Genomic DNA, 25,631 nt, shown 5'->3' on the forward strand with positions numbered 1-25,631 from the left:
CATGAATACACAATACCAGCAGTCAAATATACACAGTAGTGATTAAAATGCTCTGCCCTGATCAGTGGTTTCATCACAGACACAACTGAATCCCTGATAAAACAAGTTGGTACGTGTTATGGCTGGTGATTTAGGAAAGTCATCTAGACTTGCTCTTGTACTTCTCGAAACTGAATACAGAACATGCTCACCTCTTCCCGGTCCAGCATGGAGCGCACTGTTATGTGACCCGTGCGAGGGTCGATGTTAAACTGCTGCTTGGGATTACCGCTCACGATGGAGTAGACGATTAAGTTGTTTGGGGGCCCATCGAAGTCAACGGCTGTTACCTGAGATTGATGCACAATGAACAACAGACAGTGGTATTAAAGACCAGAGTTGGGTGTAATCTTATTACAATTTAATTAGTTACTGTGAGCTCATTACCTTTTTAGCCAAAAGTAGTGTAATGCATTACTATTTAAATTTGTGAAATTTTACTGACTTTCAATCAAGTTATTTGCTTTTAAGTGCATTATTTATTGGGTTACACACATTTCTAAAATAATATTATTTATGTAGAATGCATTTAAAACATGAATTACTTTCATAATATGTCTGTCTGTTTGTGTTCCTGTGGCAGCTGAAAAGGCAGGGATGAAATTATTTACAGAAAAGCAGAATTTTTTAAAGTGAACATTGTTTTAGAAAGTAACTTAAAAGTAAAGCAATTTGTAATGTGATTGCCTTTACATTAAGTAATTAGTAAAATAATCTGATTACCATTTTAGATAATTAATTTGTAATTTGTAGCGGATTACTGTTTTTGAGCAACTACCATAACACCGTTAAATAAACATTTATGTTTTGTAGCTGTTATCTACAGCTGTTATGTCTGTTATCTTTAAAGGCATCTATATGTTAGCATACCCCTACAAAACTAAATGATTATACTGAATGCATTTTTAAAAGATATGTGCATTTAAAATTAAAAAAATTTCTCTTCTGGGAAAATGGACAAAAAATGTTGATTGACTGCACAGATTTTTGTCCAATCAAAATGCTAGAATATCTCGATCGACTACCAAGTAGCAAATCATGGTTCATTACTGTGATGTTAGCTAAAACCAATTGGCTATTTTACAAAAACGTGCACTCGTCAAGCGATTTCAAGGAGTCCATAAGCATAGCTTTTAGGCCCAGAATTAATGCAAATTCTAACCCAGTGGTCTGCATCAGACACAACTAAGAACTGAGCAGACTTTGAGTACTAATATGCAATCACCATTAGCTGACAGATTTATTCAAAATGTTTTTCTGATCACTTATCTGACAGATGCAGTAAATAATTTACTCGGCACCTGCCACAATAGTTTGTCGGAATCCAGTCACTAGATTGAGAACAGTTGTCTTTACTTTGTTTAATTTTCCATAGAAATTATTGTGGAGAACATCTGAGACAAATTACATATGAAGTGAGGAAATTTGCCATGAAGTAATCAGACCTATGCCAAGGGTTGTGTAAGAACTGAGCTAGATTGGACCTATTTTTTAAAAGCTGTTATTGTCAGAGTTGCAGTGACAGTTAAGGGGAACAGTTTGTGATACCTGCAGAACCATGTCCCCAGGTGATATATCCTCTGCAATCACTGTACTGTAGCTACTGTGGTTAAAGACAGGTGGGTTGTCGTTGACATCCGTGATATTGATGAGAACTGTGGCGATGTCACTGAGCAATGGTTTGCCCCTCGTCCCCTCCACTGACAGGTAATACTCACGGCTCTGTTCAAAGTCCAACGTGGCATTCACAGACAGCATACCTGTAGTACAGAGCAAAAAAATCACATCCAATCATAGTCGGGCATGCAGTGTTCTTTTCAAAATGGCATGGAGAGAGCTGAGCTTTGCTTGAATATTAGAGCTTTTGAGTTAAATTTATTTTTTAAGATATACTTTCTTGGATATACAGTGGGCCCAAAAAGTATTCTGACACTTAAACCACGCTTAAAAATATATGAATGAATGAAACATAAAATATAAAAACACCTGTGCTTCCTTATTTAAAAATAACAAATAGATTGAAGAGAAGATAGAAAAGGGAAAGTTTGTTGGGTTTTAAATGATGAAACAATTGCTGTACTGTTCTGGGCTGTACTCCTGTTTACATTGATGGCAATCTGTATGAATTTAAGGGAACGGACTTCATGCATCCACTAAAACGACCTTGGGACCAGTAAAAAGTAATTGCAAAAATGGTAAAGTGAAGTTAGTCATGAAAAAAGATTTTGCATCTTTTGCTGCAGATGCCACTTAGCATATTTTGTTATGTAATGCAATAAATTCATAAATTACTAAGTGTTCCCAGTGCACTCAGTGATTTTTTTTCTCCATTAAAAAATGTTAATCCAAAAGAAATTAAATGCAATTTTAAAACATATGTATATTAATGATGACATGAGATGAAGTGACACCAGTCATGTCAGTAACCTTAAAAAAGCTGTTTTATTCTAAAAACAGCTGGTGGGTGCCACAGAACAACAAACATGCCACATTGCCATGCCACAGACCAAACGGCAGCATTCCTGCTTTGCACAAGAATCCAGTTTCCAACAAGTGCAAAACTGCACTCTGTAATGTTTCTTTTAATTGATTTTAAAGATCAAGGCCCATGTTGTGTCACTTAATGGCTCTCTTAGAGACCCAACACTGTATTAATAACAGGCCTGTGTTTGTCTTTGGTGCATGGTCTGTCAATAAAGGTGTGTGTGTGCTTCTGTTTGAACATAAAGACCTTGTGATCCATGCAAGAATGGATGTCAATAGTAAGTAAGCCTGGTCTAAAAAAATGAACCCTTGTCATTGTCAAGTGTGTTGAAGATGCATTAGTGCTCGCTTTCAAAACACATTGCATTTCACCATGACATGGTTCACAAATGTTTATTGGTAGATCATTGTTTTAAGATGGAGAGTGATGCAGGCTGGTATGGATCAAATGGCTCATCGTTCATAACAAAACAAGTCCACATGGACTGCAAACACCATCAATGTCAGACAACAGCATTAGGTTTTTATCCAGTCCTATTTCTAGCTTTCAATTGCTAGGAATGACAGAAATAACTTCATCAGTGCAGTGATCACAACCCACTGATCTTGTCATGAGATATACACTGAACTGTGGATAATACTATGTAAAACTGTGACCTCTACTGGAAGATGCAAAAACTGGAAATTTAAAAAACAATTAAAAACATTTTAAGCAATGTGAAGGGTTTACATGATTCAGGTGTTTCTTGAATTGTCACAGTAGTTGTCTAGTAGTCTTATACTCTAAAGCTGATGTCAAATATGTCAGTGTTTTACTGACAAAAAAATGTGCACAGCTGCTCAAGAAAATTCACAAGAAAATCTATAATTTTCCGAAGCATTTTTTCTCTTTTTCATCTAAATTTTCATGAAAAGTACGTCTAAACTCAAATTGCTCCATCTATTTTCAAAATTTGTGCCCAAATAAAATAAATAAATAATTTGAATGCATTTAAAGGAATAGTTCACTCAAAAATGTTAATTATTTTATGATTTACTCACCCACATGCCATCCCAGATGTGTTTCTTTCTTTCTTCTGCAGAACACAAATTAAGATTTTTAGAAGACTATTTTAGCTCTGTAGGTTCCAGGGGTGTGTCCAGGAACATTGTTATGCACAATGCACGACATGGATGGGTAAAGCCCTGGGTGGGTGGCAGAGCTAATTTTTAGTGCCCTGCCCCTGGTAGTTCCATACAATGCAAGTGAATGGGTGCCAAAATTTCACATAAACTCCAAAAATCACTGTAACAGGTAAAGGTGGGCAAGGAGGAGGTGGGAACTGCCTGAACAGTCAACATAATCTTTAATTAAATAAAGCTCCCCTTTATCTCGCTCTCCCGCTGATTCAGTGCCATCTGTGCACCACCGTGGCCAGACCACGCCCTCCTCATCGTCACACTCCTCCCCCGCCCGATTCAGGCCGGGATGCCACCGGACTGACTTACGCTGCCCTTCCAGCCGGTGGTCCATCCTGCCTCCTGTGAACCTGGGGAAGAGATGAGGGGAGGCGTGGGGAGAGGGAAATGGCGAGCGGAGAGACAGACAGAGAGAGAGAGGGGAGAGAAAAAAGAATTGCTCGCCGGCATCCGGATGCACTTTGCCCGGTGCACCATCACGGCCCTGCTACGCCCTCCTCCTCGTCACAATCACATAATTCATCATAAAAGTAATCCATACAACTTCAGTGGTTAAATGCATATCTTCTGAAGTGAAATGATTGGTGTAGGTGAGAAACAGATCAATATTTAAGTAAGTGTTTGCTAGATATTCTTCACCCTGCCCAGTAGGGGGCATGTGCATGAAGAATGTGAATCACCAAAAACACAAGAAGAAGAATATGAACGTTAAAGTGGAGACTGACTGAACAGAGAGGAGAATTTATAGTAAAAATTGACATACATATTGATCTGTTTCTCACCCACACCTGTCAAATCGCTTCTGGAGACATTGATTTAACCACTGGAGTCAAATGAATACCCTTTACGATGTGTGATTTTTGGAGTTTCAATATTTTGGCACCCATTCACTTTTTTTTGTATGGACCAAAAGAGCTAAGAAATTCTTCTAAAAATCTTCATTTGTTTTCAGCTGAAGAAAGAAAGTCATACACATCTAGGATGACATGAGAGTAATTAATTGATGAGAGAATTTTTGGATGAACTTTTCCTTTAATTAGCTTACAGTTTACTACATACCGAGTCACTTGCCATCACAAAAAAAAACTCTTGGTTTTGGTTGGCACCTCACAATTTTAATGATACATACATGCAGGCCCATCAATCAAGGTAATAAAAATAATTGTGTTTATTTATTAGATATTCCTATTTAAAAAGGGTCACTTGTGGTATAGTTGCAACAACAAATGCAAAAAGTGTTTTGGAAAACACTTAGGAAACTTTACCTGAGGCCAATGATTATGCTTATCGAGGCATAGTGAGCTATAAACACAAAGTGACTGTCCACAGGCTTATATTATTGTGAAATGCCATTAAAAACCTCCTGTGATTTAAAGGTTCTTTTTAAATGTCAGTGGTGTTACATATTTAATCAAATTATGATGAGCTTTTTTATGGTAGTTATCTGATACGAAGATGAATGTAAATATTTTTGTACATAAAAGAAACACATTTTAGATGTGTGCACCACAATTACATTTCTTTTTAATCACATCACTTCAAATATTTGCATACGCAGTTAGCATTTGGTTAATATAGTTGTAAAATGTGTTTATGCCTCTAGCTATTACATTGTTAGGTAAAGGGGATGTGTGCTTTTGATAAATTTAAAGATAAGAAGTTTTTGAAGTTTCACTTCACTACTTTAACTACAGTTCTGAGGCTACAGGTCACATTCCTTCTGAAATAACCTAAAATAATAAGGTCAAATCAAGCAAAGTTCACCAAAAGAGCTCAATGTACCTGGAAGGAAATCCCTCTGAACACAATAAATAACTGCAATGTATCACCTGTATTCTTAGCATTCATTAACCGCATCAAATACTGTTTATAATGCACTATAAAATAAATCATCACACCAGACGAAAAGTGAAAAATCAAGTACTGTTGCAAAATGCATACCCAGCAGAACTGAGCTTGACTTTTATCTGCTGTAAGAGCAGAAGCAGCTATACATTGGGCTTATAGGTTTTAGAATGAAATTACCTCTAAATAGCCAGTTGATTTCTGCAGAATGCCTGCTATCAGGCAGAACTCACAATTGTGTGTTTTTTGACAACTAATAAAGAGATTGGCTGAATCCCTCATGAAAGTCTCGCAGGATGAAGGTTCTGAGGATTTGTGATAGGAGAACAGACAGCGAGAGAGAGAAGGGAGACTAAGCGCAATGAATGGATGGGAATAAACAAGCTGACAAATGCCTGTGTGTGGATTCAAAACATGTCGGCACAGGTTCCTCAGTTTAACATTTACTCATGTCAAAGAAGACTCCTGCCTCACGCTATAGGAATGAGCTTTGGTGGAGAGGATCAATGGACATCATGCTTATGCTGTCAGTCTAACATATCACATCTATAATACATGTTGAGTAATACATGCACATGGATCAAAAACCTAATAGACGCCATTATATTGTGGAGTGACACTGATACAAAGTTAAATATACAAATAAGTCTGTTTTCCTTATGATTAGTATTTATACTTCAATAAAAGGCAGAAATGTGTGATGTTTTTGGACACTTAACATATTTAAAATATATATAATGTTTGCATTAAGTAACAAAATAACAAGCATTTATTTCAAAAATTTCACAAGCTCTAAATTCCAGCAAAGCATTTCGTAAAAAGAATTTAGTGAACTTTTAAGTGATAAAAGTTAATAGTTAATGTGATGAACTGTGAGAGTTTTTGGGGAACTGATTCAAACATCCACTAAAATCACCTTGACGACAGTTGGTTAAAAAACATTTGTAAAAAAAAAATTAAAAAGTGAAGGTATTTCTAAGAAAAGGTCTAGCATCATTTGTTTGCAGATGCTGCAGATTATATTTTATCTATTTTAAGTGGGGGAAACAGATTATTCCATCATTTAGAACTACAAAACATATCAAACAACTACCAAACAATCATAACAGGGAAACATAAATCAAAAGCCCTTACCTGTCATGGGGTTTAACTGGAATCTGCCAGCCTCATTGCCAGAGATGATAGTATATCGCACAGGCTCGTTTTCAGTGCCATCCTTGGCAAGTGCCGACACACTTATCACCTCCGACCCTATTTTAGATGATTCTGGGATCTGTACAGAGTACTCTGGACTAAGGAACAATGATTGGTAATCACTCAGCATGACCACATGTACAGTAATTGTGGCAATGGAGAATAGGTGGCGAGGGAGGCCTCGGTCTGTGGCTTTCACTTTCATCACATAGGGTGACTTGGTCTCATCCGCAAGAGATCTCTCCAGTCTCAGAATGCCCGAGATCTCATCTAGAGAGAAGAAACCACTGTCGGCTCCTTGAAGAGAGTACCTAATCTCTGAGTTTATACCTGGAAGAGTTATGTAACAAAAAAATGGCTCAGTATTTTACAGTCAGAACAGAATAGCACAGCAACAGATGGCTAAAAACCAGGAGTTTGTGCCTTGTTTGCAAAAGCATCATTAAAGCAATACAAATATAAGTTTAATAGTGCTGACTAATAATTTGATAATTTAATGTTTAAATAATATTAACCTTGTGAGATAAAAGCAAACATACACTGTGTTCTTTGATTTTATGCATTTGTGTATACTTGCGCTTAAATCAATTATTCATAGAATTATTTAGATGTAATAAAGTCTGTTGAAAAGAAAACTTTGAAATTAAATTGCTATCCTGGTTTGGTGTGGATCTAGCTGTTATGTATCAGTATAATCATGCTTTTCACAAGGAAAATGTAGTTGGTGAAGCTGGACAAGCAGCATGGATGGTTATAAACGTTAATGGTTTAAGAGAAAAAAGTTACGAATTTTTCTAAGAAGTCTATTCAGGAATTCAAAATTCTTAACTTTAGAAAGACTAAAAAATAAGAAGAAAATGGTAAAGAAGACCTTTAATTTTAAGAATGTTTCATGAATCCGGCCCCAGCATCCAAAACACAACATATGCAGGAGATCAGCTATGCTGGTCTTTTAAACAGTGAAATCCCTTGTTACAGCCATATTTCAGTTTGAAAAAGCGGTTCAAATTCACATGATTCTCCATGATGGGAGGCAGTGTGTATACTCTGCATGTTCACACACATCTCCAGGTGTGGTCTATCCCTCCCAAATCATGTTTCTCTGTCACAGCTCTCAATCCCACATCAAACACTGCATACCTTTAGTTTTTCACCTTTATGTGCTGGGTCAAAGCAAAAAGAGCTGGGGGAATTTTAATGCTTTCTGACTGTATGAGCAGAAATTTGTGAATGTGTTTTGCTTCAAAGCAGTCATTTGAGACATTGTAATGTGTGCACGAAAATAGTGCCATACCCATACCTGTGTCTGGATCTTTGGCAAAGATGACAGCAATAGGTGTTCTAATTGTAGTGTTGTCAAAAACAGTGATCTCATAATGGCTTGTGGAGAATTGTGGCGGATTGTCATTCATGTCCTGCACCATGAGCGTGATGTCAGCCTGACAAGAGCGTCCACCACCATCAGTCGCTTTGACAACAACATCATACTCTGATTCCTGCTCTCTGTCCAAGACAGCAAGAGTGGATAGCTGTCCTGTTCCAAAAAATTTTAGCAAATGCTATAAATATGCACTCAGCTTAAATTTCTGTTCATTGCTTTTCAAAAATACTATTCTACTAGTATTATTTATTTCTGTGTAAAAGTTAGCAATTCGCAAAATATTACTGAGTTCAAAGTTACAAAGTTTTTGGCAGGGGAGGGTTACACACTGTGTTTTAACAAGTATGGTATCTGAGACAAGCCAAGACTAGTTATTTGTTTAATACATGTGACACATATGATTATTTACTTGGAGTTAGTGGTTTCAGACCATTTAATTCATGTGGCTGTAAAAACACAGGCATTTACGAGTTGCTGTTGCTGAAACTTAGCGATACAGAGCTTTTCAATTAGACTCAATCCTTTCTTTCTAAAATTGACCCAAAAAATTGTATTCATACATCAAGGTAACACAAAATAACTGTCTTTGTGAGATGTTTCTAGATAGGATGCCCTGGTATAGAGTACGTCAAATAAATTGTATCATAAATCACTCATTGTTAAAAAGAAATTAGAAAAATTTCAAGCTGCCTGAGAGACCTGTGTCTTGTCTTTACTGATTTTATTTCCTGAAATCAAGCATAAACAATCTCAAACAGTGCATGCCACTAGAAACCTGACAAACATTCTAGAGATCAGAATTACCAGTTCTGGAGTCAAGATGGAACTTGTTTGCATTAGGGCCATGAAGAGTGAATGAAACTTGTCCATTTGTTCCCATATCGGGATCAGAAGCAGCTATCTTTAGGATGAAAAAGCCTGATGGGGTATTTTCCATTACTGCTTCAGTATAAAGCAACTGAAAAAAATGGGAAATATATTTTCCAATAAAATATGTTGCCATCTTTGTGAAACAACACCAAATTCATCTTGTTTTGCTATTCGTGAGTAATACATGAAAAAATATATATATTACTATATACGTAGTAGAATTGTTTTCTGGAGAATGTACGACTTACTTGCTCACACAAAGGACTGTTGTCGTTTATGTCAAGAACATGGACTTCCACATTGGTAGAGGTTTGAAACATTCCATCTGTGGCCATTATCATAAGGTTGTATTTGTCTTTGTCTTCTCTGTCTAGTGGACTTTTGGAAATCACTGTCCACTCCTCCCCTGCTTCTGTGACTGAGAACTGTCCCAATGGATCTCCATCTTCAGAAAAAAAGGTAACACTTAACAATAAGGTTCCATTAGTTAACAACATTAGTTAACATGAACTGACAATAAACAATACTATTACAGCATTAATTAATCTCAGATAATGTTAATTTTAACATGTACTAATACATTTTTAAATCAAAAGTTGAATTTGTTAACATTAGTTAATGCACTATGAACATGAACTAACAATGAACAATTGTATTTTTATTAACTAACAATAATGAAGATGAAACCTTATTGTAAAGTGTTACCAAAAAAACAACACCATGAGTATTTAAGACCAAAATAAAACTATTTTTACAAAGGGCTAAAGAAAAATGTCAAAGCTGAACTTTTAAGTCAGAAAAGTAATTGCAAAACTATTAGAAATACATTCCAGGAATAGTTTTTAAAGGTAAAAAGTGTACAGTTTCTGCATCACTAGAATCATCAAACAGAATAAAAAATAAATTACAAAAATTATTGGTCAGCCAACTAACCCCACCCCAAACTCCCATCATTTGTTGAGCCAATGTTGTTATTTTGGGCTGGTTGGAATGCTCAAACAAAAACCAATGTGTTCAACAGACCCACTGTGTTTGTACTTTTGGGGGCAATCATCCTATGAATGGTTTACTAACTGCAGTCTAGTCTCAGTACATAAACTGGGGTATGAGAAAGCATTTTAACAGAAACCATTATATACTTTACATTTAAGCATTGTATTAATAGTGAAGTGTAATCTCTGCAGGTTATAAAAGAGCTTCATCAATTACTGATCTTACCTGTTATGTAACATACAATCTGCCTATTATCTGCAGATACATCCATATCAGTGGTTGTCAGAGTAACTATGGGTTCTCCAGGCCTGCTGTTCTCCAGGATGGACCCTTGGTAGAGCTCCTCTGTAAACTGAGGTGGGTTATCATTTTCATCTGTGATGATCACCTCAACTAGAACTGAAGAAGACAGCTTGACAGAGTCACCATGATCAGTGGCCACCACATAGAATCTATGAAGCTGTTTGGTCTCAGAGTCAGCCTCTTTTGAGGTAGTGATCCAGCCAGTCTGTGAATCAATGGTAAACATGTTACCAACATCATCTGACTCCAGTTCAAGTGTATATGAGACTTCTCCGTTGATGTTTGTGTCTGCATCATTAGCCGTCACTTGAATAACTGTAGTGCCGGGAGGCATATTTTCTGCTAGAAAAGCCTTATAGGGGTCAGCCTCGAACATCGGCTGATTGTCATTAACATCTTGAACTTCTATGTGAACGGACACAAGAGATACGACATCGGTGCCGTTGTGATTCCCTTGAGCGATAACGTCAATCTTATATATCTTGGTTTTTTCATGATCAATGTTCTTCTGCACCACAACTGTACCGCTATCTTTGTCAACAATAAAGACATCATCTTTGTTGCTGTCCACAGTGTTACCATTCACCAAACTGTATATCAGAGGCATGTCAGCATCAGCCTTGATGGTGCCAATCTCATATCCGATAGGGAGGTCCTCGGATGCTGAGAATGAGTACAGCGGCTCGGTAAACCTGGGCAGAGTCACTTCGGGTGGGACCACCTTGACCTGTACTGGCACAGATGAGTTGTAAAAAGGATTGCCTCCATCCCGAGCCTTAACTTTGAAGTTGAAAATCTTATTTTCTAACCCAGCCAGACTCTCTTTAACGCTGACCACTCCGGTAAAAGGGTTGACCTCAATTATGTCTTCTGTAACTTCCTCCGCCTCTTCTACAGTGTAAGTGACATCAGCATTTCTTCCTTCATCTGCATCATAAGCCATTATTTGAATCACTGGCGAGCCTTTGTTCACCGTTGACTGAATTGAAACCTGATATTCGGAGGCTTTAAACTGAGGGGCGTTATCATTCTCGTCTGTTAGAATAATCTTTACAGTGCAAAAGCCCACTCTTCCTCCACCGTCCTTAGCCATGACCTTAATTGCAATCACTCTTTGTGAAGGATTTTCTCTGTCCAAAGACTGAGAAGTCATGATTTGTCCATCTTCGTTGATGGAGAACTTTTCATTGGCCAGCTTGTTAATTATAGTGTAGTCGACACTGCCATAAGGCCCGTCGTCCGGATCAATAGCAGCGAGTCGGATAACACGGGTTCCCACTTCTGCGTTCTCTGGTAGATCAGCCTCATAAATGTTCTGGTTAAAATAGGGGCTGTGTTTGTTGCCCTTTGTCATGTCAATGTTAACAGGGGCAGTCTTTTGGAACACGCTGTCCGAAACAGCAACGGTGAGGTTGTAAAATGGATCCAGATTTCTCTTGCACACATTAGAGAACGAGATAAGTCCAGATGATTCATTAATAGAAAAATATCTACCTTCATTTCCCGATAGTATCTTATATTGAAGGTCATCCTTACTATCAGGGTCTGAAGCCTGAACTTTGATAACTATGTGGCCACAGGTGGCCATTTCATCAAGGGTGGCTCGATAAGATGGTTCACTAAAATTTGGGGGGTTGTCATTGACATCGATGACATTCACAATGACGTGGGCCACACTGCTTAGTGGGGGTGTACCTTTATCTGTGGCTTTAACTTTCAGAGTGAACTGCTGTGTGGTTTCATAGTCTAAAACTTGCAATGTCACCAAAATCCCACTCAGTGGATCGATTTCAAAAAAATCGGTTTCTTTGTCAATTAATTTGTAAGTTAAATCTGAATTCCTACCAGAATCTCTGTCAACGGCTGAGACCTGTGTAACATATGTGTCTATTGGAAGGCCCTCAGACACATCTGTCACATAAGTTAGCCTCTGGAAGACTGGGGCATTGTCATTTATATCTTCCACATCAATCTCTACTTTGACTTCCGTAAAAGTACCAGTCACTGAATCTGTTGCACGAACAGTCAAAATATGCTTTGTCTGAGTCTCGAAGTCTAGGAAATCAGTGACACTTAAGACTCCTGTTTTGAAATCGATGTGAAAAAATCTGGAGGCGTTTTCTTCCTCAAGATTGTAGATAAGGCGGTATCCCTCTGGGTTTCTTGCTTGTAGATGCAGGATCTTTGTAAAAGGAGTAATATTCTCAGGTAATTTCAACAGGTAGAACGGGCTTTGAAATATTGGGTGAGAACGATTTTGCAATTGGATGTAGAGTGTTCCAGCGGCTGATAGACTGGGCTCACCCTCGTCTGATACCAGTACAGTGAGAGCATATTTATTCAAAGACTCAAAGTCTAAAGGTCTTTGTAGGGACACATCACCAAGATAAGGGTCAATTCTGAAAAAACTGAAATCATCCTCCAATAAATATATTATAGATCCATTTTCGCCAAAGTCATTATCAGTTGCCAACACTTGGAAGAGAACATCTCCTGGCTCGCTCTCTTCAGATATCATCAAAGAATGAGGCAAATTTGATATCTTGGGTGCATTGTCATTGATATCATCTATATAGACCTTAACATGAGTGACATCTACACGTGGCGGATGTCTCGTGTCTCTGACCTCCACTGCTACATCATACTCATCCTGTTCTTCACGGTCAAAAGGATCTCCAGTGGTCTGCAGAACTCCAGATGACGCAAGCATAGCAAATTTCCCCTGTGGGTTTAGTACAGTGTACTGCAAGGGCTCATTTAGAAAGCTACCTTTTGCTCTTAAGACGGTTAAAATTGTTACAGATGTAGTGTTCTCCAGTACTGTGGCTACATGCATCTTCTCTTCAAATTTCAGACTAGTCTTTGCTGCATCAGTGATATTGATTTTCACAATAGCAGTGTCTATGTATAGCCCATCGGAGGCAGTAACCTTTAACTCATTATAGGGCTGTAGCTCAGACAAGTCATTTAATGAGATGATTCCAATCGATTGGTGTATTTTAAATGCATTTTTATGATTACCCTCTGAAATTGTGTAAGTGATTGCTGTATCTGCATCGTGAGCCATCACTTGGATTACTTTCATGTCTTCAAAAACAGGTAAGGTTAGGGAAGTTTCATATACAGGTAAAACAAATTTTGGAGGACAATCATTAAAGTCCAGGACATGAATATTTACTCTGCATGGCTTGGAACCACTTAGCGGGGGCTCACCAGAATCCCAGACCTGAACACTGAAGATATATTCAGGTGTTGACTCAAAGTCAACTGTTGAATTTAAAGAGATAGTTCCCATGCTTGGATCTATTTTAAACACCTTCTGAGCTGCAGGCTCAAGGATCTGGAAGACCAAAAGAGCATTTGTGTCTTTGTCTGCATCGGATGCCTTAATCACTAATGGTGTGTTGTTCTCCCCAGTCACCATGCTGTTCACAGGTGCAGACTCGCTGATCTGGCCATAGTAGGTGTCCTGATAGAAAACAGGGGCATTGTCATTTTCATCTATCAAATATACATTTACCACAGCATCAGACAAGACTCCTGCTGTATTTGTAGCTCTAATTTGCAGACGATAAGAAGGATGTGTCTCAAAATCAAGTGCTTTTTGAATGGACAGCAGTCCAGAATTCTCATTGATGAAGAATGTCCTATTGGGGTCACCATCATTGATTCTATACAGCACTGAGGACGGGCAGCTGGCAGACACAGATAGCAGAGGGTAGCCGGGAGGTTTGGCCTCACTTATCTCAGTGAAGTATTCATCGGAGGAGAACCTGGGTGCTGTGAATTCAGAAAGCTTTACATTGATGGTAACAGGGCAAAGACCAGTTCGCTGGGGAAAGCCCTGATCTGTGGCTTTAACAGTGAGGTGATACTGCTCCTGAGGAAATATGTCTAATGCATCAGCCACACGGATGCTTCCTGTCACCTGGTCGATATCAAAGGCACCGTCCACATTCCCACCTGAAGAAAAAAGGAGATAATTTACTATAAGAGCATTTAGTTTTAAATGTCAGAAATAGATTAAATGTAATTATAATTTCTTAATTGCTACCAAACTATAAATAAAGTAGAATTTAAAAAATGCCACATTAAAATAAAATATTAAGGCAAAACTTTTCATTTATATCTGTGCTTTGCCGTGAATGCTAATTGTTTGTTTTATAATAGCGCAAAAAAGGTCACATATTGCTGCAGGCAAATGTCTTACCAGAGTGAAAGGAATAAACAATTTCCGCATTGCTCCCTGTATCTTTATCCAGGGCTTTGACTCTCAACACTTCTGTGCCAGTGGGTGCCAAATTACTTATGGTGCCTTCATAATGAGTATTCATAAAGGTGGGGATGTGGTCATTACAGTCCTCTACATAAACAACAACCTTTGCAAAGTTCTTTTTTATTGGGATCTTCTCATCTCGGACCTGCAAAGATAAAGTGCTTGAGTGATTGAGTGTTTGAGTCCTGCTCACATTAAATACTATCCAACAATTGGTAAATCAAATGTTAAAGGGATAGTTCACCCAAAAAGAAAGATTCAACCCATTCACTTTCTATGTAATGGAAATATAAGAAAGTAAATTCTTGCAAGTTAGAAATGACATGAAGGTGTGTACAACTGTAAATTATGACAGTTTAAATTTTTGGGTGGACTTTCTCTTTATAGAGTCTATTCAGTCTTTTAACAACTGATATTTTTCCCTTTAGTAAGGCACTGTAGTAAAGGTCAGGGATGTCAAAGGATTGTGGATTTATGGCCTTCCCTTTGCTCTGACTCCTCTATCTCATTGTGTGAGTCATGTTAATTAAAAGCATTCCAATATGCTTTGATTCTTAACTGAAAGAGTAACAAAACATATATCATATGACATTTAATGTGATTAATGAAAGTATAATTTTTTCCTGGCTTTTCGGTAATAGTAACAGAATCCAGTGGCAATAGGCATATTATTATCATTTACATACGACCCTGAGACAAGAGTCTAGTTTAGTCAAGCATCACTTTACCATCACAATCAGAGTATGAGTGGAGATAGTCTCGTAGTCTAGCTCCTCTTTTAACACAAGCACTCCACTCCTTTGTTCCATGTGAAAATACTTAAGGCTGTCAGGGTGAAGGCTGCTTTGAATGGTGTAAAACAGCCCAATGTTGGCGTCTGCATCCTGGGCACTAATGTGAAGGATCTCCTTCCATGGTGCTGTGTCCTCTGGCACTCTCACCTCATAGAGGCTTTTCAAGAACATGGGCCGATGCTCATTTATATCCACTACTTGAATGTAGGCCTAACAGACAAACCAAAACATTGGTCAATTAGCTTGCAGTGAGAGAAGTTAAATGGTTGCCTTGATGACAATGGTAAATGTTCCATTTGACGTTCTATTTGCAATGGTGAGCACTAATACTAGTGTATTAGTGCTCAATCTCTGATGCATTCTGAATTTATGCCCATACCTGTGTGGTTATGGCCTGAAATCCATCTGTGACTCTGACTGTTAAGTTGTAATGAGATTTTCTGCCTGCATCCAGACGTCTGGCTTTCACAATACTCCCTGTGTTCTTCTCAATGTAGAAGTCCTGCTCCTGATCACCACCTAAGATATGACACCAGATACTGGTTAGAATAACATGCCTCAAACACCTCAAAGTTTATCATTGACACCTCTTAGCGAAACTTTTTGGGTGAACCTGTATGCATTACTTTAGGGCTGAGTAAGTACTATGTTGGGATAGTAAGAATTAGGTGAACTATAATCCATGTACGACCCTCTAAAACTTGTGTGAGCCATTACTCAAAACAAATTGATAAAAAGCATCAGCATAGATTTTATACACATTTTCAATTATGGCAACCAATCATGCAACTTCTCTATAAATCCGCATGATTCTTTGTTGTTATGCCCAACTTTGTATATTAATGACATAAAACAATGACACATCAGGAGGGCAATACTGAGTGATGGTGTACATGAGATCAGCACTATTGTTTAAGGGAAAACATTTGGCACATGCATAAAAAGACCAGACGTCTTACTCAGTAGGGGTTAATTCATGCTTGCTTTAACAGATGGTCTTTATTCAGAAATCCACCTATTGAAGGTTTTCTAGTTTTGTTTTAAATCGTGCAGGTAGCGCGGCTTCACTTTCTGTTAATCGCACGAGTAAACGTGCCCTCTTTGCTTCGGTCAGACTGCGCGGATGACAGCCTACATTCCGTGTTTCGTTTGTTTATTTTTGGTTTCAGAGCAACACGTGATGTAATAAGGATAACACCACTATTATTCCTTGAGATTTCCAACCCAGCATACAGGTACACCCCCCTTAAACCATGGACCTTTCAAATAACATTAAACGATTAAAAGTGAAAACAAGGATACCTGTCAACATTTGGGTGCCAAAATCCAGGAGAACTTTGAGCACAGTGTGTGTGTGTGTGGGGGGGCAGGGGCCAGGGATGGGCAATCCGATACTAAGTACTTTAAGGCCAGAATCGTAGATATCAATAACAATACTGATACCTCTAATGAATTACATTTGTACAAATTCTTTGGATAAAATTATTAACTTAAATTATTACTTACATTTTTTACATATTTATAGGTCTAAGCAGAAAATGCTTAGGCTGCTTTGTTTACCTTTTAAAAATGTGTAAGTATAAGCAACATATAAATCCACAAAATTAACCATAAATATTATCATATGGTTACTATTACTAAAACCATGTCACCATATGGATACTACAGAAGTGCTGTATTAAAGCCATGGTTAATTGTATCAAAACCTTGGTTAAAAAAAACATGTTTACTACTGTCTTGGTTACTAGTTATGGCTAATACAACATTACTACATTAAATCCATGGGTTGTTTTCATGAGGGTATCATTTAATAACGAGGATTAAAGATCATTGCCAATATTTTAAAACCTGAATTTAAATAAACCTGTATAAATGGTCACACAAGCCCATTATAACTTCTAATACATGTCATATCTAGGTTTGTCATTACTTGGTGAAAATAACTCCAGATGTTTTTTTTATTCTGTCATTACCTCACGAAAACACTGCTCCCTCTTTTATTTGAACAAGCGCTATGAATGAAAGGGCGAGAGCTGTCTGTGACTGATAGTGTATATTAGCATTTCTGGGCGTTACGATGAGCGGAAGAAGAAATAGTTCTGGTGCCATTCAACAATTCGCTCATTTAATTGTTATTTTCCACTACGAAACTTATGAGATGCATTAATATTCATGTTATCGATATTCTTGTTACCACGTCAGTATCGATACTTTAGTATCGATCCGCTCATCCCTAGCAGAGGCAGGCTAAATACATACACGTTGTGACTTAATGTGTTGAGTAACGTCATTTTTTCCACCGTGTCCGACATTAAAATCAGTGCGATACACTTTGCAAAAGGCGTGGACATTGTCGATATGGCTTCGAGATGTTACATTCAATTCTTCCGTCCAGCTGTTGTTAAATTTACATTATATTTTGTGTTTTTTCGCCGGAGCGTCACCTGAATCTTCTCCTCCCATCTACCAGTGAAGCTTGATTCAACTTCCCGCGTGCGTCTACTACCTGCGCAGATATCAACAGCGCACTGGGTTGTAGGTTGCCAGGTTGAGGTCACAAATGGGTTGAAATGTGTATGATGTGTCGATTGTGTGAGTATGATGCTTTTTATACAAGATCTGGCAACTGGACAAACTTGGAATCATATAATGATGTGATTATTCATATAGCGAGGTTTGGGCCATACAAATTACGGGAGTTTACTGGTAGAAATAACACAATGGGAGGGTGGCGGGTGATCGGTGTGAAATACAGGAGACTCCCGGGAAAAACGGGAGTGTTGACAGGTATGGGTAGAGTTCAAAAATCTGAGTCTATTCAAAATATTAATTAAACCTGGAAATAAAGTTTCCAGGGGGGTTCGTCCCAGCCATTGACCAGGAAAATAAAAAATGGCACTCCATTTCAAAAAGGTTGCAATTAACATTAAACAAGAATAATACGTGCTGATCCTTAACTAATTTAGTTAGCTTATGGTAGAAAATGCAATCTTATTATAAAGTGTTACAACATAATTTATATTCTAACAAACACTACACTAGAATTATTTTTTTTACCTTGATATTACTCTGATTATTTTCCCTTTTTTGGCTGGCTGTTCCCTGGTTGGCTGTTTTTATAAAGTATTGCTTGTGTTCAAATATAGTTTTATCCTAGTAAAAAACCATAACAGAATATTATGCATACCTTTTTTTTATGAAAAAATCAACTATTCATAATACTTTTAATTCAGGATTGCATAATAATACTCAACTTTTATTATTATTATTATTATTATTATTATTATTATTATTATTGCTATGTCTCCTAATTAAAAAGGCTTTAGGGTTAACTTAATAGTTTGTCATTACTAATATATTTATTTAATCACAAAACTTCTAACTTCTTCTGGTTAGAAATCACCAGGCTGGTAACCTTCAGAGTGAAGGTCGGGCTCAGCCCTTCACCTGAGGCGAATATGCACTGCGCAGGCTGTAAGAGACTGATGGCAGAGTGGTAAGAATGGGAGCTTCTATGGTGTTCTGGCTTGTCATCTGAGAAAATGTTTCTCCCCTAAGGTCTGCCTCCTGGCACAGAACTTATCACATGGGAGGAAAGCTATTGTATCACAGTGACACCAGAACCCCTCTACGCTGTACTGTGTCATGTGCCCAAGATAACCAACATTACACTATTATTCAGTGTCTTTAACCTTTGGCTCTAGTAAAATAATTTGTTTTTCATTCATTTTCTTTCTTTATATTTCATTCTTTATCTCTTTAATTAAAACATAATTTATACTCTATTACAAAACCATTATTAAAGGTCAAGTGTGTGATAAAAAAATTATCAAACACTTCTTCTGTCACCCTGCCTATCATTGTTGGAATCATTGGTTGAGCCAGAAGACAAGTCAGAAAAAAATAGACCAATGAGAGATAATGCTATTCAAGGAGCTATTAACTCAGACATGCCTTATCCACAACTTCAACTATCTGTGTTTTTTCATTGCTTTAGCTCCATATTTTATGTGCCAGATCCAGACATCTTGTTTATGCTTATTCCAAGTAGCAGCATTGGAATGGTAAATGATAGAGACTGTCTTACCAATTATGTCAAACATGAGCAGATTCTTGGTAATCTCTGTTCGGATGATTCCCACCATGTCGGTGACGGGATCTGTCTCCATGACCACGTAGTTGAAGGGGGGCTCATCAAAAGCCAGCAATTCAGAGCTGGGTTCAGGTTGGGGCAGCCATTCGACATGCAAACGGGCCTTAGATATTCTTTGAGGGTTGCCTTGGTCTGTTGCTTTTGTCTATGTATATTGTATTAGGAAATAGAGCAATAAGTCAGAACCTTTCTGTCAACTCTCAAAATACATCCTATTGCATCTTTTTATCCTCCTCAGTCCCAAACAATAAAATAAACTATGTTCATTGCTGCATATTTCATGACAAAAATTTTATAATTCTGTTTTTATGTGAAAATAAAATATTCAGTGGCCAGTATGCCTGGCATTTGAAATGAGGAGGATAGCTACTGTAATTTATAAGTAGATGTACTGGAATATACAGTATTAGTCAAATATTTAATTTTCAAAGTTTTTATTTTTTAATAACTTAAATCAAACTGAATGATTGTAACCCATACCGTCAGAATACTGTAGTTGCCTCGAACAAACTCTCCTCTAGCTGTCACTACCCCAGTCTCTGGATGAATATTAAAACGATCCTCAATGGTGTCTTCAAGGCTGTATGTGATCATGCCATTGGGCCCAACATCATCATCGCGGGCCACCATCCTGTATATGTCCTGGGGCTTGGTCGAGCTTTGGCGTTCAGGCAGTTTTACCTGGAAAAGCTTATGACTGAACTGAGGGCTGTTATCATTCTCATCTAGGACTTCAATGACTACTGTGGCTGAGGAGCTTAATGGAGGAGACCCTTCATCTGATACCATCACCTAAACAAAACAGTATGAGAGCACAAGAGCCATGAACATCATGTGCACAAACTATTTTACAAAAAAGAAAGAAAACCTGCATATTAAACTAGGATGGGGAAAGTATCATCAAGAAAATTAAATGCACCACCTTCATAAAACCAAATCCAAAACAACTACAGCTGAAATCCATGGACACATTTTTTATGTAAAATCAGAACTATTCAATGGGCTTATAAGATTACATTTTATTACAGTAAAACATTGTCTTTTTAGTAAACAAGTGCTCCACAAAGCATTTAAGATTGTGATACACAATGACACACTGTAAATAAAAACAGTAATATGTTCTCAGCAATCAGCCAGAGAAAGGCTCTGGCCTGCAGTTGATGACTTAAAAAAACAGAACGAAGCCAATGAACCAACCTCAATGATATGCTCAGCTTTTTGTTCCCGATCCAAAGCAGCAAGGGTACTGATCACACCTAAACAAACACACAGAGGAAGAACAGACAGGCTGATCAATGACAGTGCCCTCAGATGGCCGGCACACCTGTTTATTCACTGCAAGGCTGTCGATTTTACTTTCTCTTCCCACAGGTTTGTTTTTCAAGTTTTATTTGTTTTGCTCGACCGTTTATACTTGGTTCAACTGTATGCCATAGGAACAGCAGTTATTATTTACGTCTGTGTCAATAAGGATTTAGCCGCTGTTGATGCATTCTAAACAACCAGACTTCCCAGATGCCAAGGAGAAACTGGCACTGCATTCTCAGTGCATTTGGTATGTGCAAAAAATACAGTTTTGCGAATTAGCTTGAAGAAAGGTTTGAAGAAACCTTTTCACAACCGAGTATTAGGGTTTTGATTAGTGTGCGCCATGGCTCTACAGAAGATTTCAAGCTAAGAGCGGACAAAATGCACGAGAGACAGCAGATTACCACCACTGCAATAAACACCCGAGAGTGTAATTTCAGTGGAAGATGATTGGCAGGGAGGCAGGCTTCTTTCAACCTGCGCAGCACTCAAAACAAACCATGCTGGCCTGTTATGATGGCTTGTATTTAGGTAGGTGATCCTGTAAGAGCAATTCCAGAAAGTGTGGTTTTGACATTAATGCCAACCAGTGGAAGTACTTCCCTATCGTGCATGGTACAATGGGAAAACTCAGCAAGATGCATAGATTTTGAAAATATCTTTAAAACTTCTGAAACATTGGTTCTTAAACTGTGGTCTGTGAAGAATTCAAAGTGGTCTGTGAGCTGACTGGCTGATTAAAAAAACATTCCTAAAATAAATTAATTAACCAATTAATCAGCTCATAACAATGAATTAAAAGACTGTGTTAAAGGATCACTCAGCAATTGTTTTCCTCTTTTAAAAAGTTTTGCCTCAAAATAAATATATAGTAATTTTGTCATATGGTCATCATAGTCATAAGAAACGTTATCAAAGCTATTTTATTTTTACATGGGACAGGGGCACCTCATGGGGGCAGCCATATTAGCATTACATGGCCAGCTGAACACTACTCTCTTAATCTCAGTAACTGCCATGTTATTGGACACTTTCATTTATTGATTAAATTAATCCTGGTTGTACATAGTGAATTTCTACAATGGCATTGGTAACTGAAAATGAATGTGTTTGAATGATGCAGCATCCAGGCAACTAGGTATCAACATAAGCCAATGTAAGCCACTCTGACATACTTAAAAAAAAATTACTGCGTGCACCTTTAAAGGAATAGTTCACCAAAACATTTACATTCTGTAATCATTTACTGACCCTCATTCTGTTCCAAACATGTATTACTTATGTAGAACACAAAATAATATTTAATAAATGTACCATTTGACTTTTCAATACAAGGGAAGGTTAATTTACTTAACCTCATGTAATTCCAAATCCGAATAAATTTATTTTGCATTCTTTAATTTTAGTAATTTTTCAGTGTGCAAATCGTGACAACAGTTGAATAAGAGAAGCTCATTTAAGGCGACACACATAAAATACATTTTTTTTACTAAACACAATGCGAGTTCTGGCAAAACAAATTTATTTGGATTTGGAATTACATGAGGTCAAGTAAATTATGACAGTATTTTCATTTTTCCTTTAACATTAACTTAATGATAAAGTGTTTCTGTTGTCTCACTTCAATAACGTAAGGTTGTGTCAGTGTGCATAAGGATTATTTAGGTTCATTAGCAATCTAACAAAACAGCAGTCTAGAAAATTATGGATCGATGGCTCAAGACAGGATCTTTTAAAAAAAAAAAAACGTTGAATGAGACAGTTGAATTAGTTTTGGGGTTTTAGATCGTCAGCAATTTTTGTTTTACTCTTAAGGTGGTCTACCATGTAAAAAAATTACAAATTTTAAGAATCACTGCTCTAAAGACATAAAAATGTTACCAAAATGTTTTTTGTTTTTTTGTCTCTATTCCTATTGTAACAGACACCCAGACTTGTAGATATCGTAGAACCCAGAGGTGGTGTTTATTGGCAACAAAACAAAGGCAGAGATCAACTTAGGGAATCATCAAAGGAGCGATGGAACAGGAACCAGGATGAGAGAGCAAGGTAGTGTCTTTAGGTAGTAATCAGCAGTAGCAGCAGGTAAGTTAGTCTGTATTCTTAGTCAAGACCAGACAAAGAGTGAAAGGGGAGGATCGGGCTTTTATGTCGTGGAGCTGATTGATGCAGTGACAAGGGACAGGTGCAGATGATCAGTACTCAAGGGAGAGGGATGGTAGAGTATTAGTGCTCTCTATTAGAGCCTCTCACTCTCTTTAAACCAATGGTCGATAGAGAGGAGGTTGGTAGCGGAGTAAGGGTAGGCTGTGTGCCACACCAGTCTCACAATGGTGTGGCAGGAGTATTTAAGGAGAGGATACAGCAGCAGACAAGAGGGAGAGACACACAAAGCTGATTGTGTGCGCAATGTTGAGCTTAAAGACCAACAGAGTTTGTGTAGTGAAGCTGAAAAGTATAACGTAGTGTGAAGCAGTGTGTTATAGTGAGCGACTGAAAAGTGCATCAATAAATGTCTACATGTTTTGGCAAGTCAGCCCAAGCTTCCTCCTTTCCTTAATTGTCACACTTACCTACTTGCCCATTCAGAAAATTTTTCATTTCTGATTAATCAAAGGGTACATTTGGGTACAAGTTTTGTGGTGCAAAGCCATTAAGGTGGTTTAGTCACCGTGTTCTTTCTAGTAATGAGTCATCTATGCTTGTCTTGTTCAGTCCCTTTAGCCTTGGGGAAGAGAGCTAAACAGTACTGAAGTGTGATTTGTTGCTGTCTTTGCTGCTGATATGGCTCTTGAGATGTAGCACTGATTTTATCACTCTTTTATATTAATTTAGCATTCTCCTAGTTCCTCCTACACTATACAGCCATACAATATTCATAGAGAGCTCTATCTCTTTTAAGATTAATTTGTTAGCATCATAATATTTTTCACTACTCTCAAACACCAACACATTTCTAGAGATTCTAGTCTAAAATATATCCTTTATATAATGCACCCCAACCCCCTCTGCCTTCTTTGTAATTCTTGTACATTAGTTCAGGGTGGGGCAGATGCAATAACAAAGAGACAAGATTAGTAAGGAAAAGTGCAAGCTTGCAACGCTGGTTAATGCAGTTCTAATTTGACTAGCTACTGTTCAAAGGCCAGGTTAAGCTACAAAAAGGGTCAGAGGTGTTGTGTATTGTGACTCTGCACATCTCTGGGCCTGCTAAACAACTATCCGCACACTTGCCCCATAATTACACACACTGACTACAGTATTCACAGACTCTACTTGTTGTGACCTTCACATGGCATACTGCTGTTGAACAAAACTTGTGCACAGACATGTTAAATCAATAGCATTTTTTGCAGCATTTCAAATAAAAACTTTCAAATGAGAACTTTCTAAAGGACCACTTGAAGAATAGTTTACCTGTTTTAGGGTCAATGGTGAAATATATACGCTGAGAATCAAGGATCTGGAAAGTTAGTTTCCCTTGAGAGGACTTGTCCAAATCTGTGGCAGATACTTTGAGCACAGATTTGTCCTTTGGCAGATTCTCTTGCACTGAGGCAAAGTAGACAGGTTGGGAAAGCTCAGGGGGATTGTCATTAATATCCCAAACTTCTATATAGACCTCAGTCCAGGACACCAGTGGTACAATGCCCAGATCTTTCGCATAAACTGTCAGCCAATAGTGTAGCACAGCCTCACGATCCAGAGGGACTGCAGTCCGGATTACACCTGCAAAATAGAATAATTAAAACGACAATAGGCAAGCGACAACAATATGGCATGCCACACTGAAAAATGTCACAATCATACATGTTTGTCTTTATAAAGTAACCACAAGCAGTTGTGTTAAATGTTCATGTGACAAGGAGGAGGGCATGGAGGGTGAGCCTGCACGGCCAGCGCTGAATCAGCTGATCAGTGAGATAAAGGGGAGCCGTAGAAGCCAGTTCGAGAGAGAGAGAGAGACGCACATGACTGCGCTGCATGTGTGTTCGGCGCATGTTTTATGTTCTATGTTGTTTTAAGTTTATTTATACCATTAAACTTTACATTGACTATTCAGCCTCCTTCTTGCCCATCTTTATATTGATACACTGGTGCCGAAGTCCAGGAGGGAGGAGGGATGCACTAGAGCGGAGTCCTCGATGATGCCATCCGCCAGGGGAGCAGCCGCGGCCATCTGCCTGGGGACGGAGTGGTCGCTGCCAGCCGCCGAGTGCCGGAGGAACTGCTGCCATCTGTCAAAGAAGGGGAGGAGCTGTTCCATCCACCAGGGGCCCGTGGACTCCCGTCGTCCTCTGGGGGAGGAGCGCGCTGTCATCCACCAAAGGGCGGAGGAGGGATTATGGTCCAGGCGATACCACGTCCGGGAGCCGGCAAGCAAAGTACTCTCTCTTAGAGTTGGGGTACTCAAGTTCATACTCCATGTCACGAGTCCAATTTTAATGGGCTTGTCACGGGCTCGGATTCATTTTTACTCTGACTCGACTCGGATTCAAGCATTTGGGACTCTGGATTTTTTCAGAGTCCATGGTATTTGAAATTTGTGATGCAATGAGCAACATTAAGAAATAAAAATAGCAGAACAGAAATAAATGGACACTGTCTGCAAGCAGTTGTAGCACCCCCTGATGTCCTAGACGTAGACAAAGTTTGTTTCACCGCGTTGAGCAAACACACCTGCAGAGTGGCACACTCAGTCAGCCAATACGCTTGAATGTTACTACGAAGACTGCTGTATAACATCGATTACCAAGGTGGCTGGCATGACGAACACATAAAGACAAGTATGTAGCCAATGTACTAGAAACT

The 25,631-nt window shown here is 38.2% G+C and overlaps 1 protein-coding gene across 1 annotated transcript in view; it reads right to left on the reverse strand.

The window, feature by feature from the left end:
- fat2 (FAT atypical cadherin 2) overlaps positions 1–25,631 on the reverse strand; it is a 46,436-nt gene that overhangs the window by 15,292 nt on the left and 5,513 nt on the right. Inside the window, exons 2-15 of the mRNA XM_052089135.1 lie at positions 24,237–24,548; positions 20,709–20,767; positions 19,992–20,303; positions 19,446–19,656; positions 15,738–15,877; positions 15,293–15,568; positions 14,499–14,709; positions 10,211–14,251; positions 9,241–9,437; positions 8,927–9,080; positions 8,042–8,275; positions 6,682–7,071; positions 1,588–1,799; positions 192–329 (exon numbers count right to left, since the gene is read on the reverse strand). Of these exons, the coding sequence (XP_051945095.1) occupies positions 192–329; positions 1,588–1,799; positions 6,682–7,071; positions 8,042–8,275; positions 8,927–9,080; positions 9,241–9,437; positions 10,211–14,251; positions 14,499–14,709; positions 15,293–15,568; positions 15,738–15,877; positions 19,446–19,656; positions 19,992–20,303; positions 20,709–20,767; positions 24,237–24,548 (6,887 nt within the window). The remainder of the gene's footprint in view (positions 1–191; positions 330–1,587; positions 1,800–6,681; positions 7,072–8,041; positions 8,276–8,926; positions 9,081–9,240; positions 9,438–10,210; positions 14,252–14,498; positions 14,710–15,292; positions 15,569–15,737; positions 15,878–19,445; positions 19,657–19,991; positions 20,304–20,708; positions 20,768–24,236; positions 24,549–25,631) is intronic.

Source organism: Xyrauchen texanus, chromosome 23 (genome assembly GCF_025860055.1).
Source record: "Xyrauchen texanus isolate HMW12.3.18 chromosome 23, RBS_HiC_50CHRs, whole genome shotgun sequence".
Lineage (NCBI taxonomy): Eukaryota > Metazoa > Chordata > Actinopteri > Cypriniformes > Catostomidae > Xyrauchen > Xyrauchen texanus.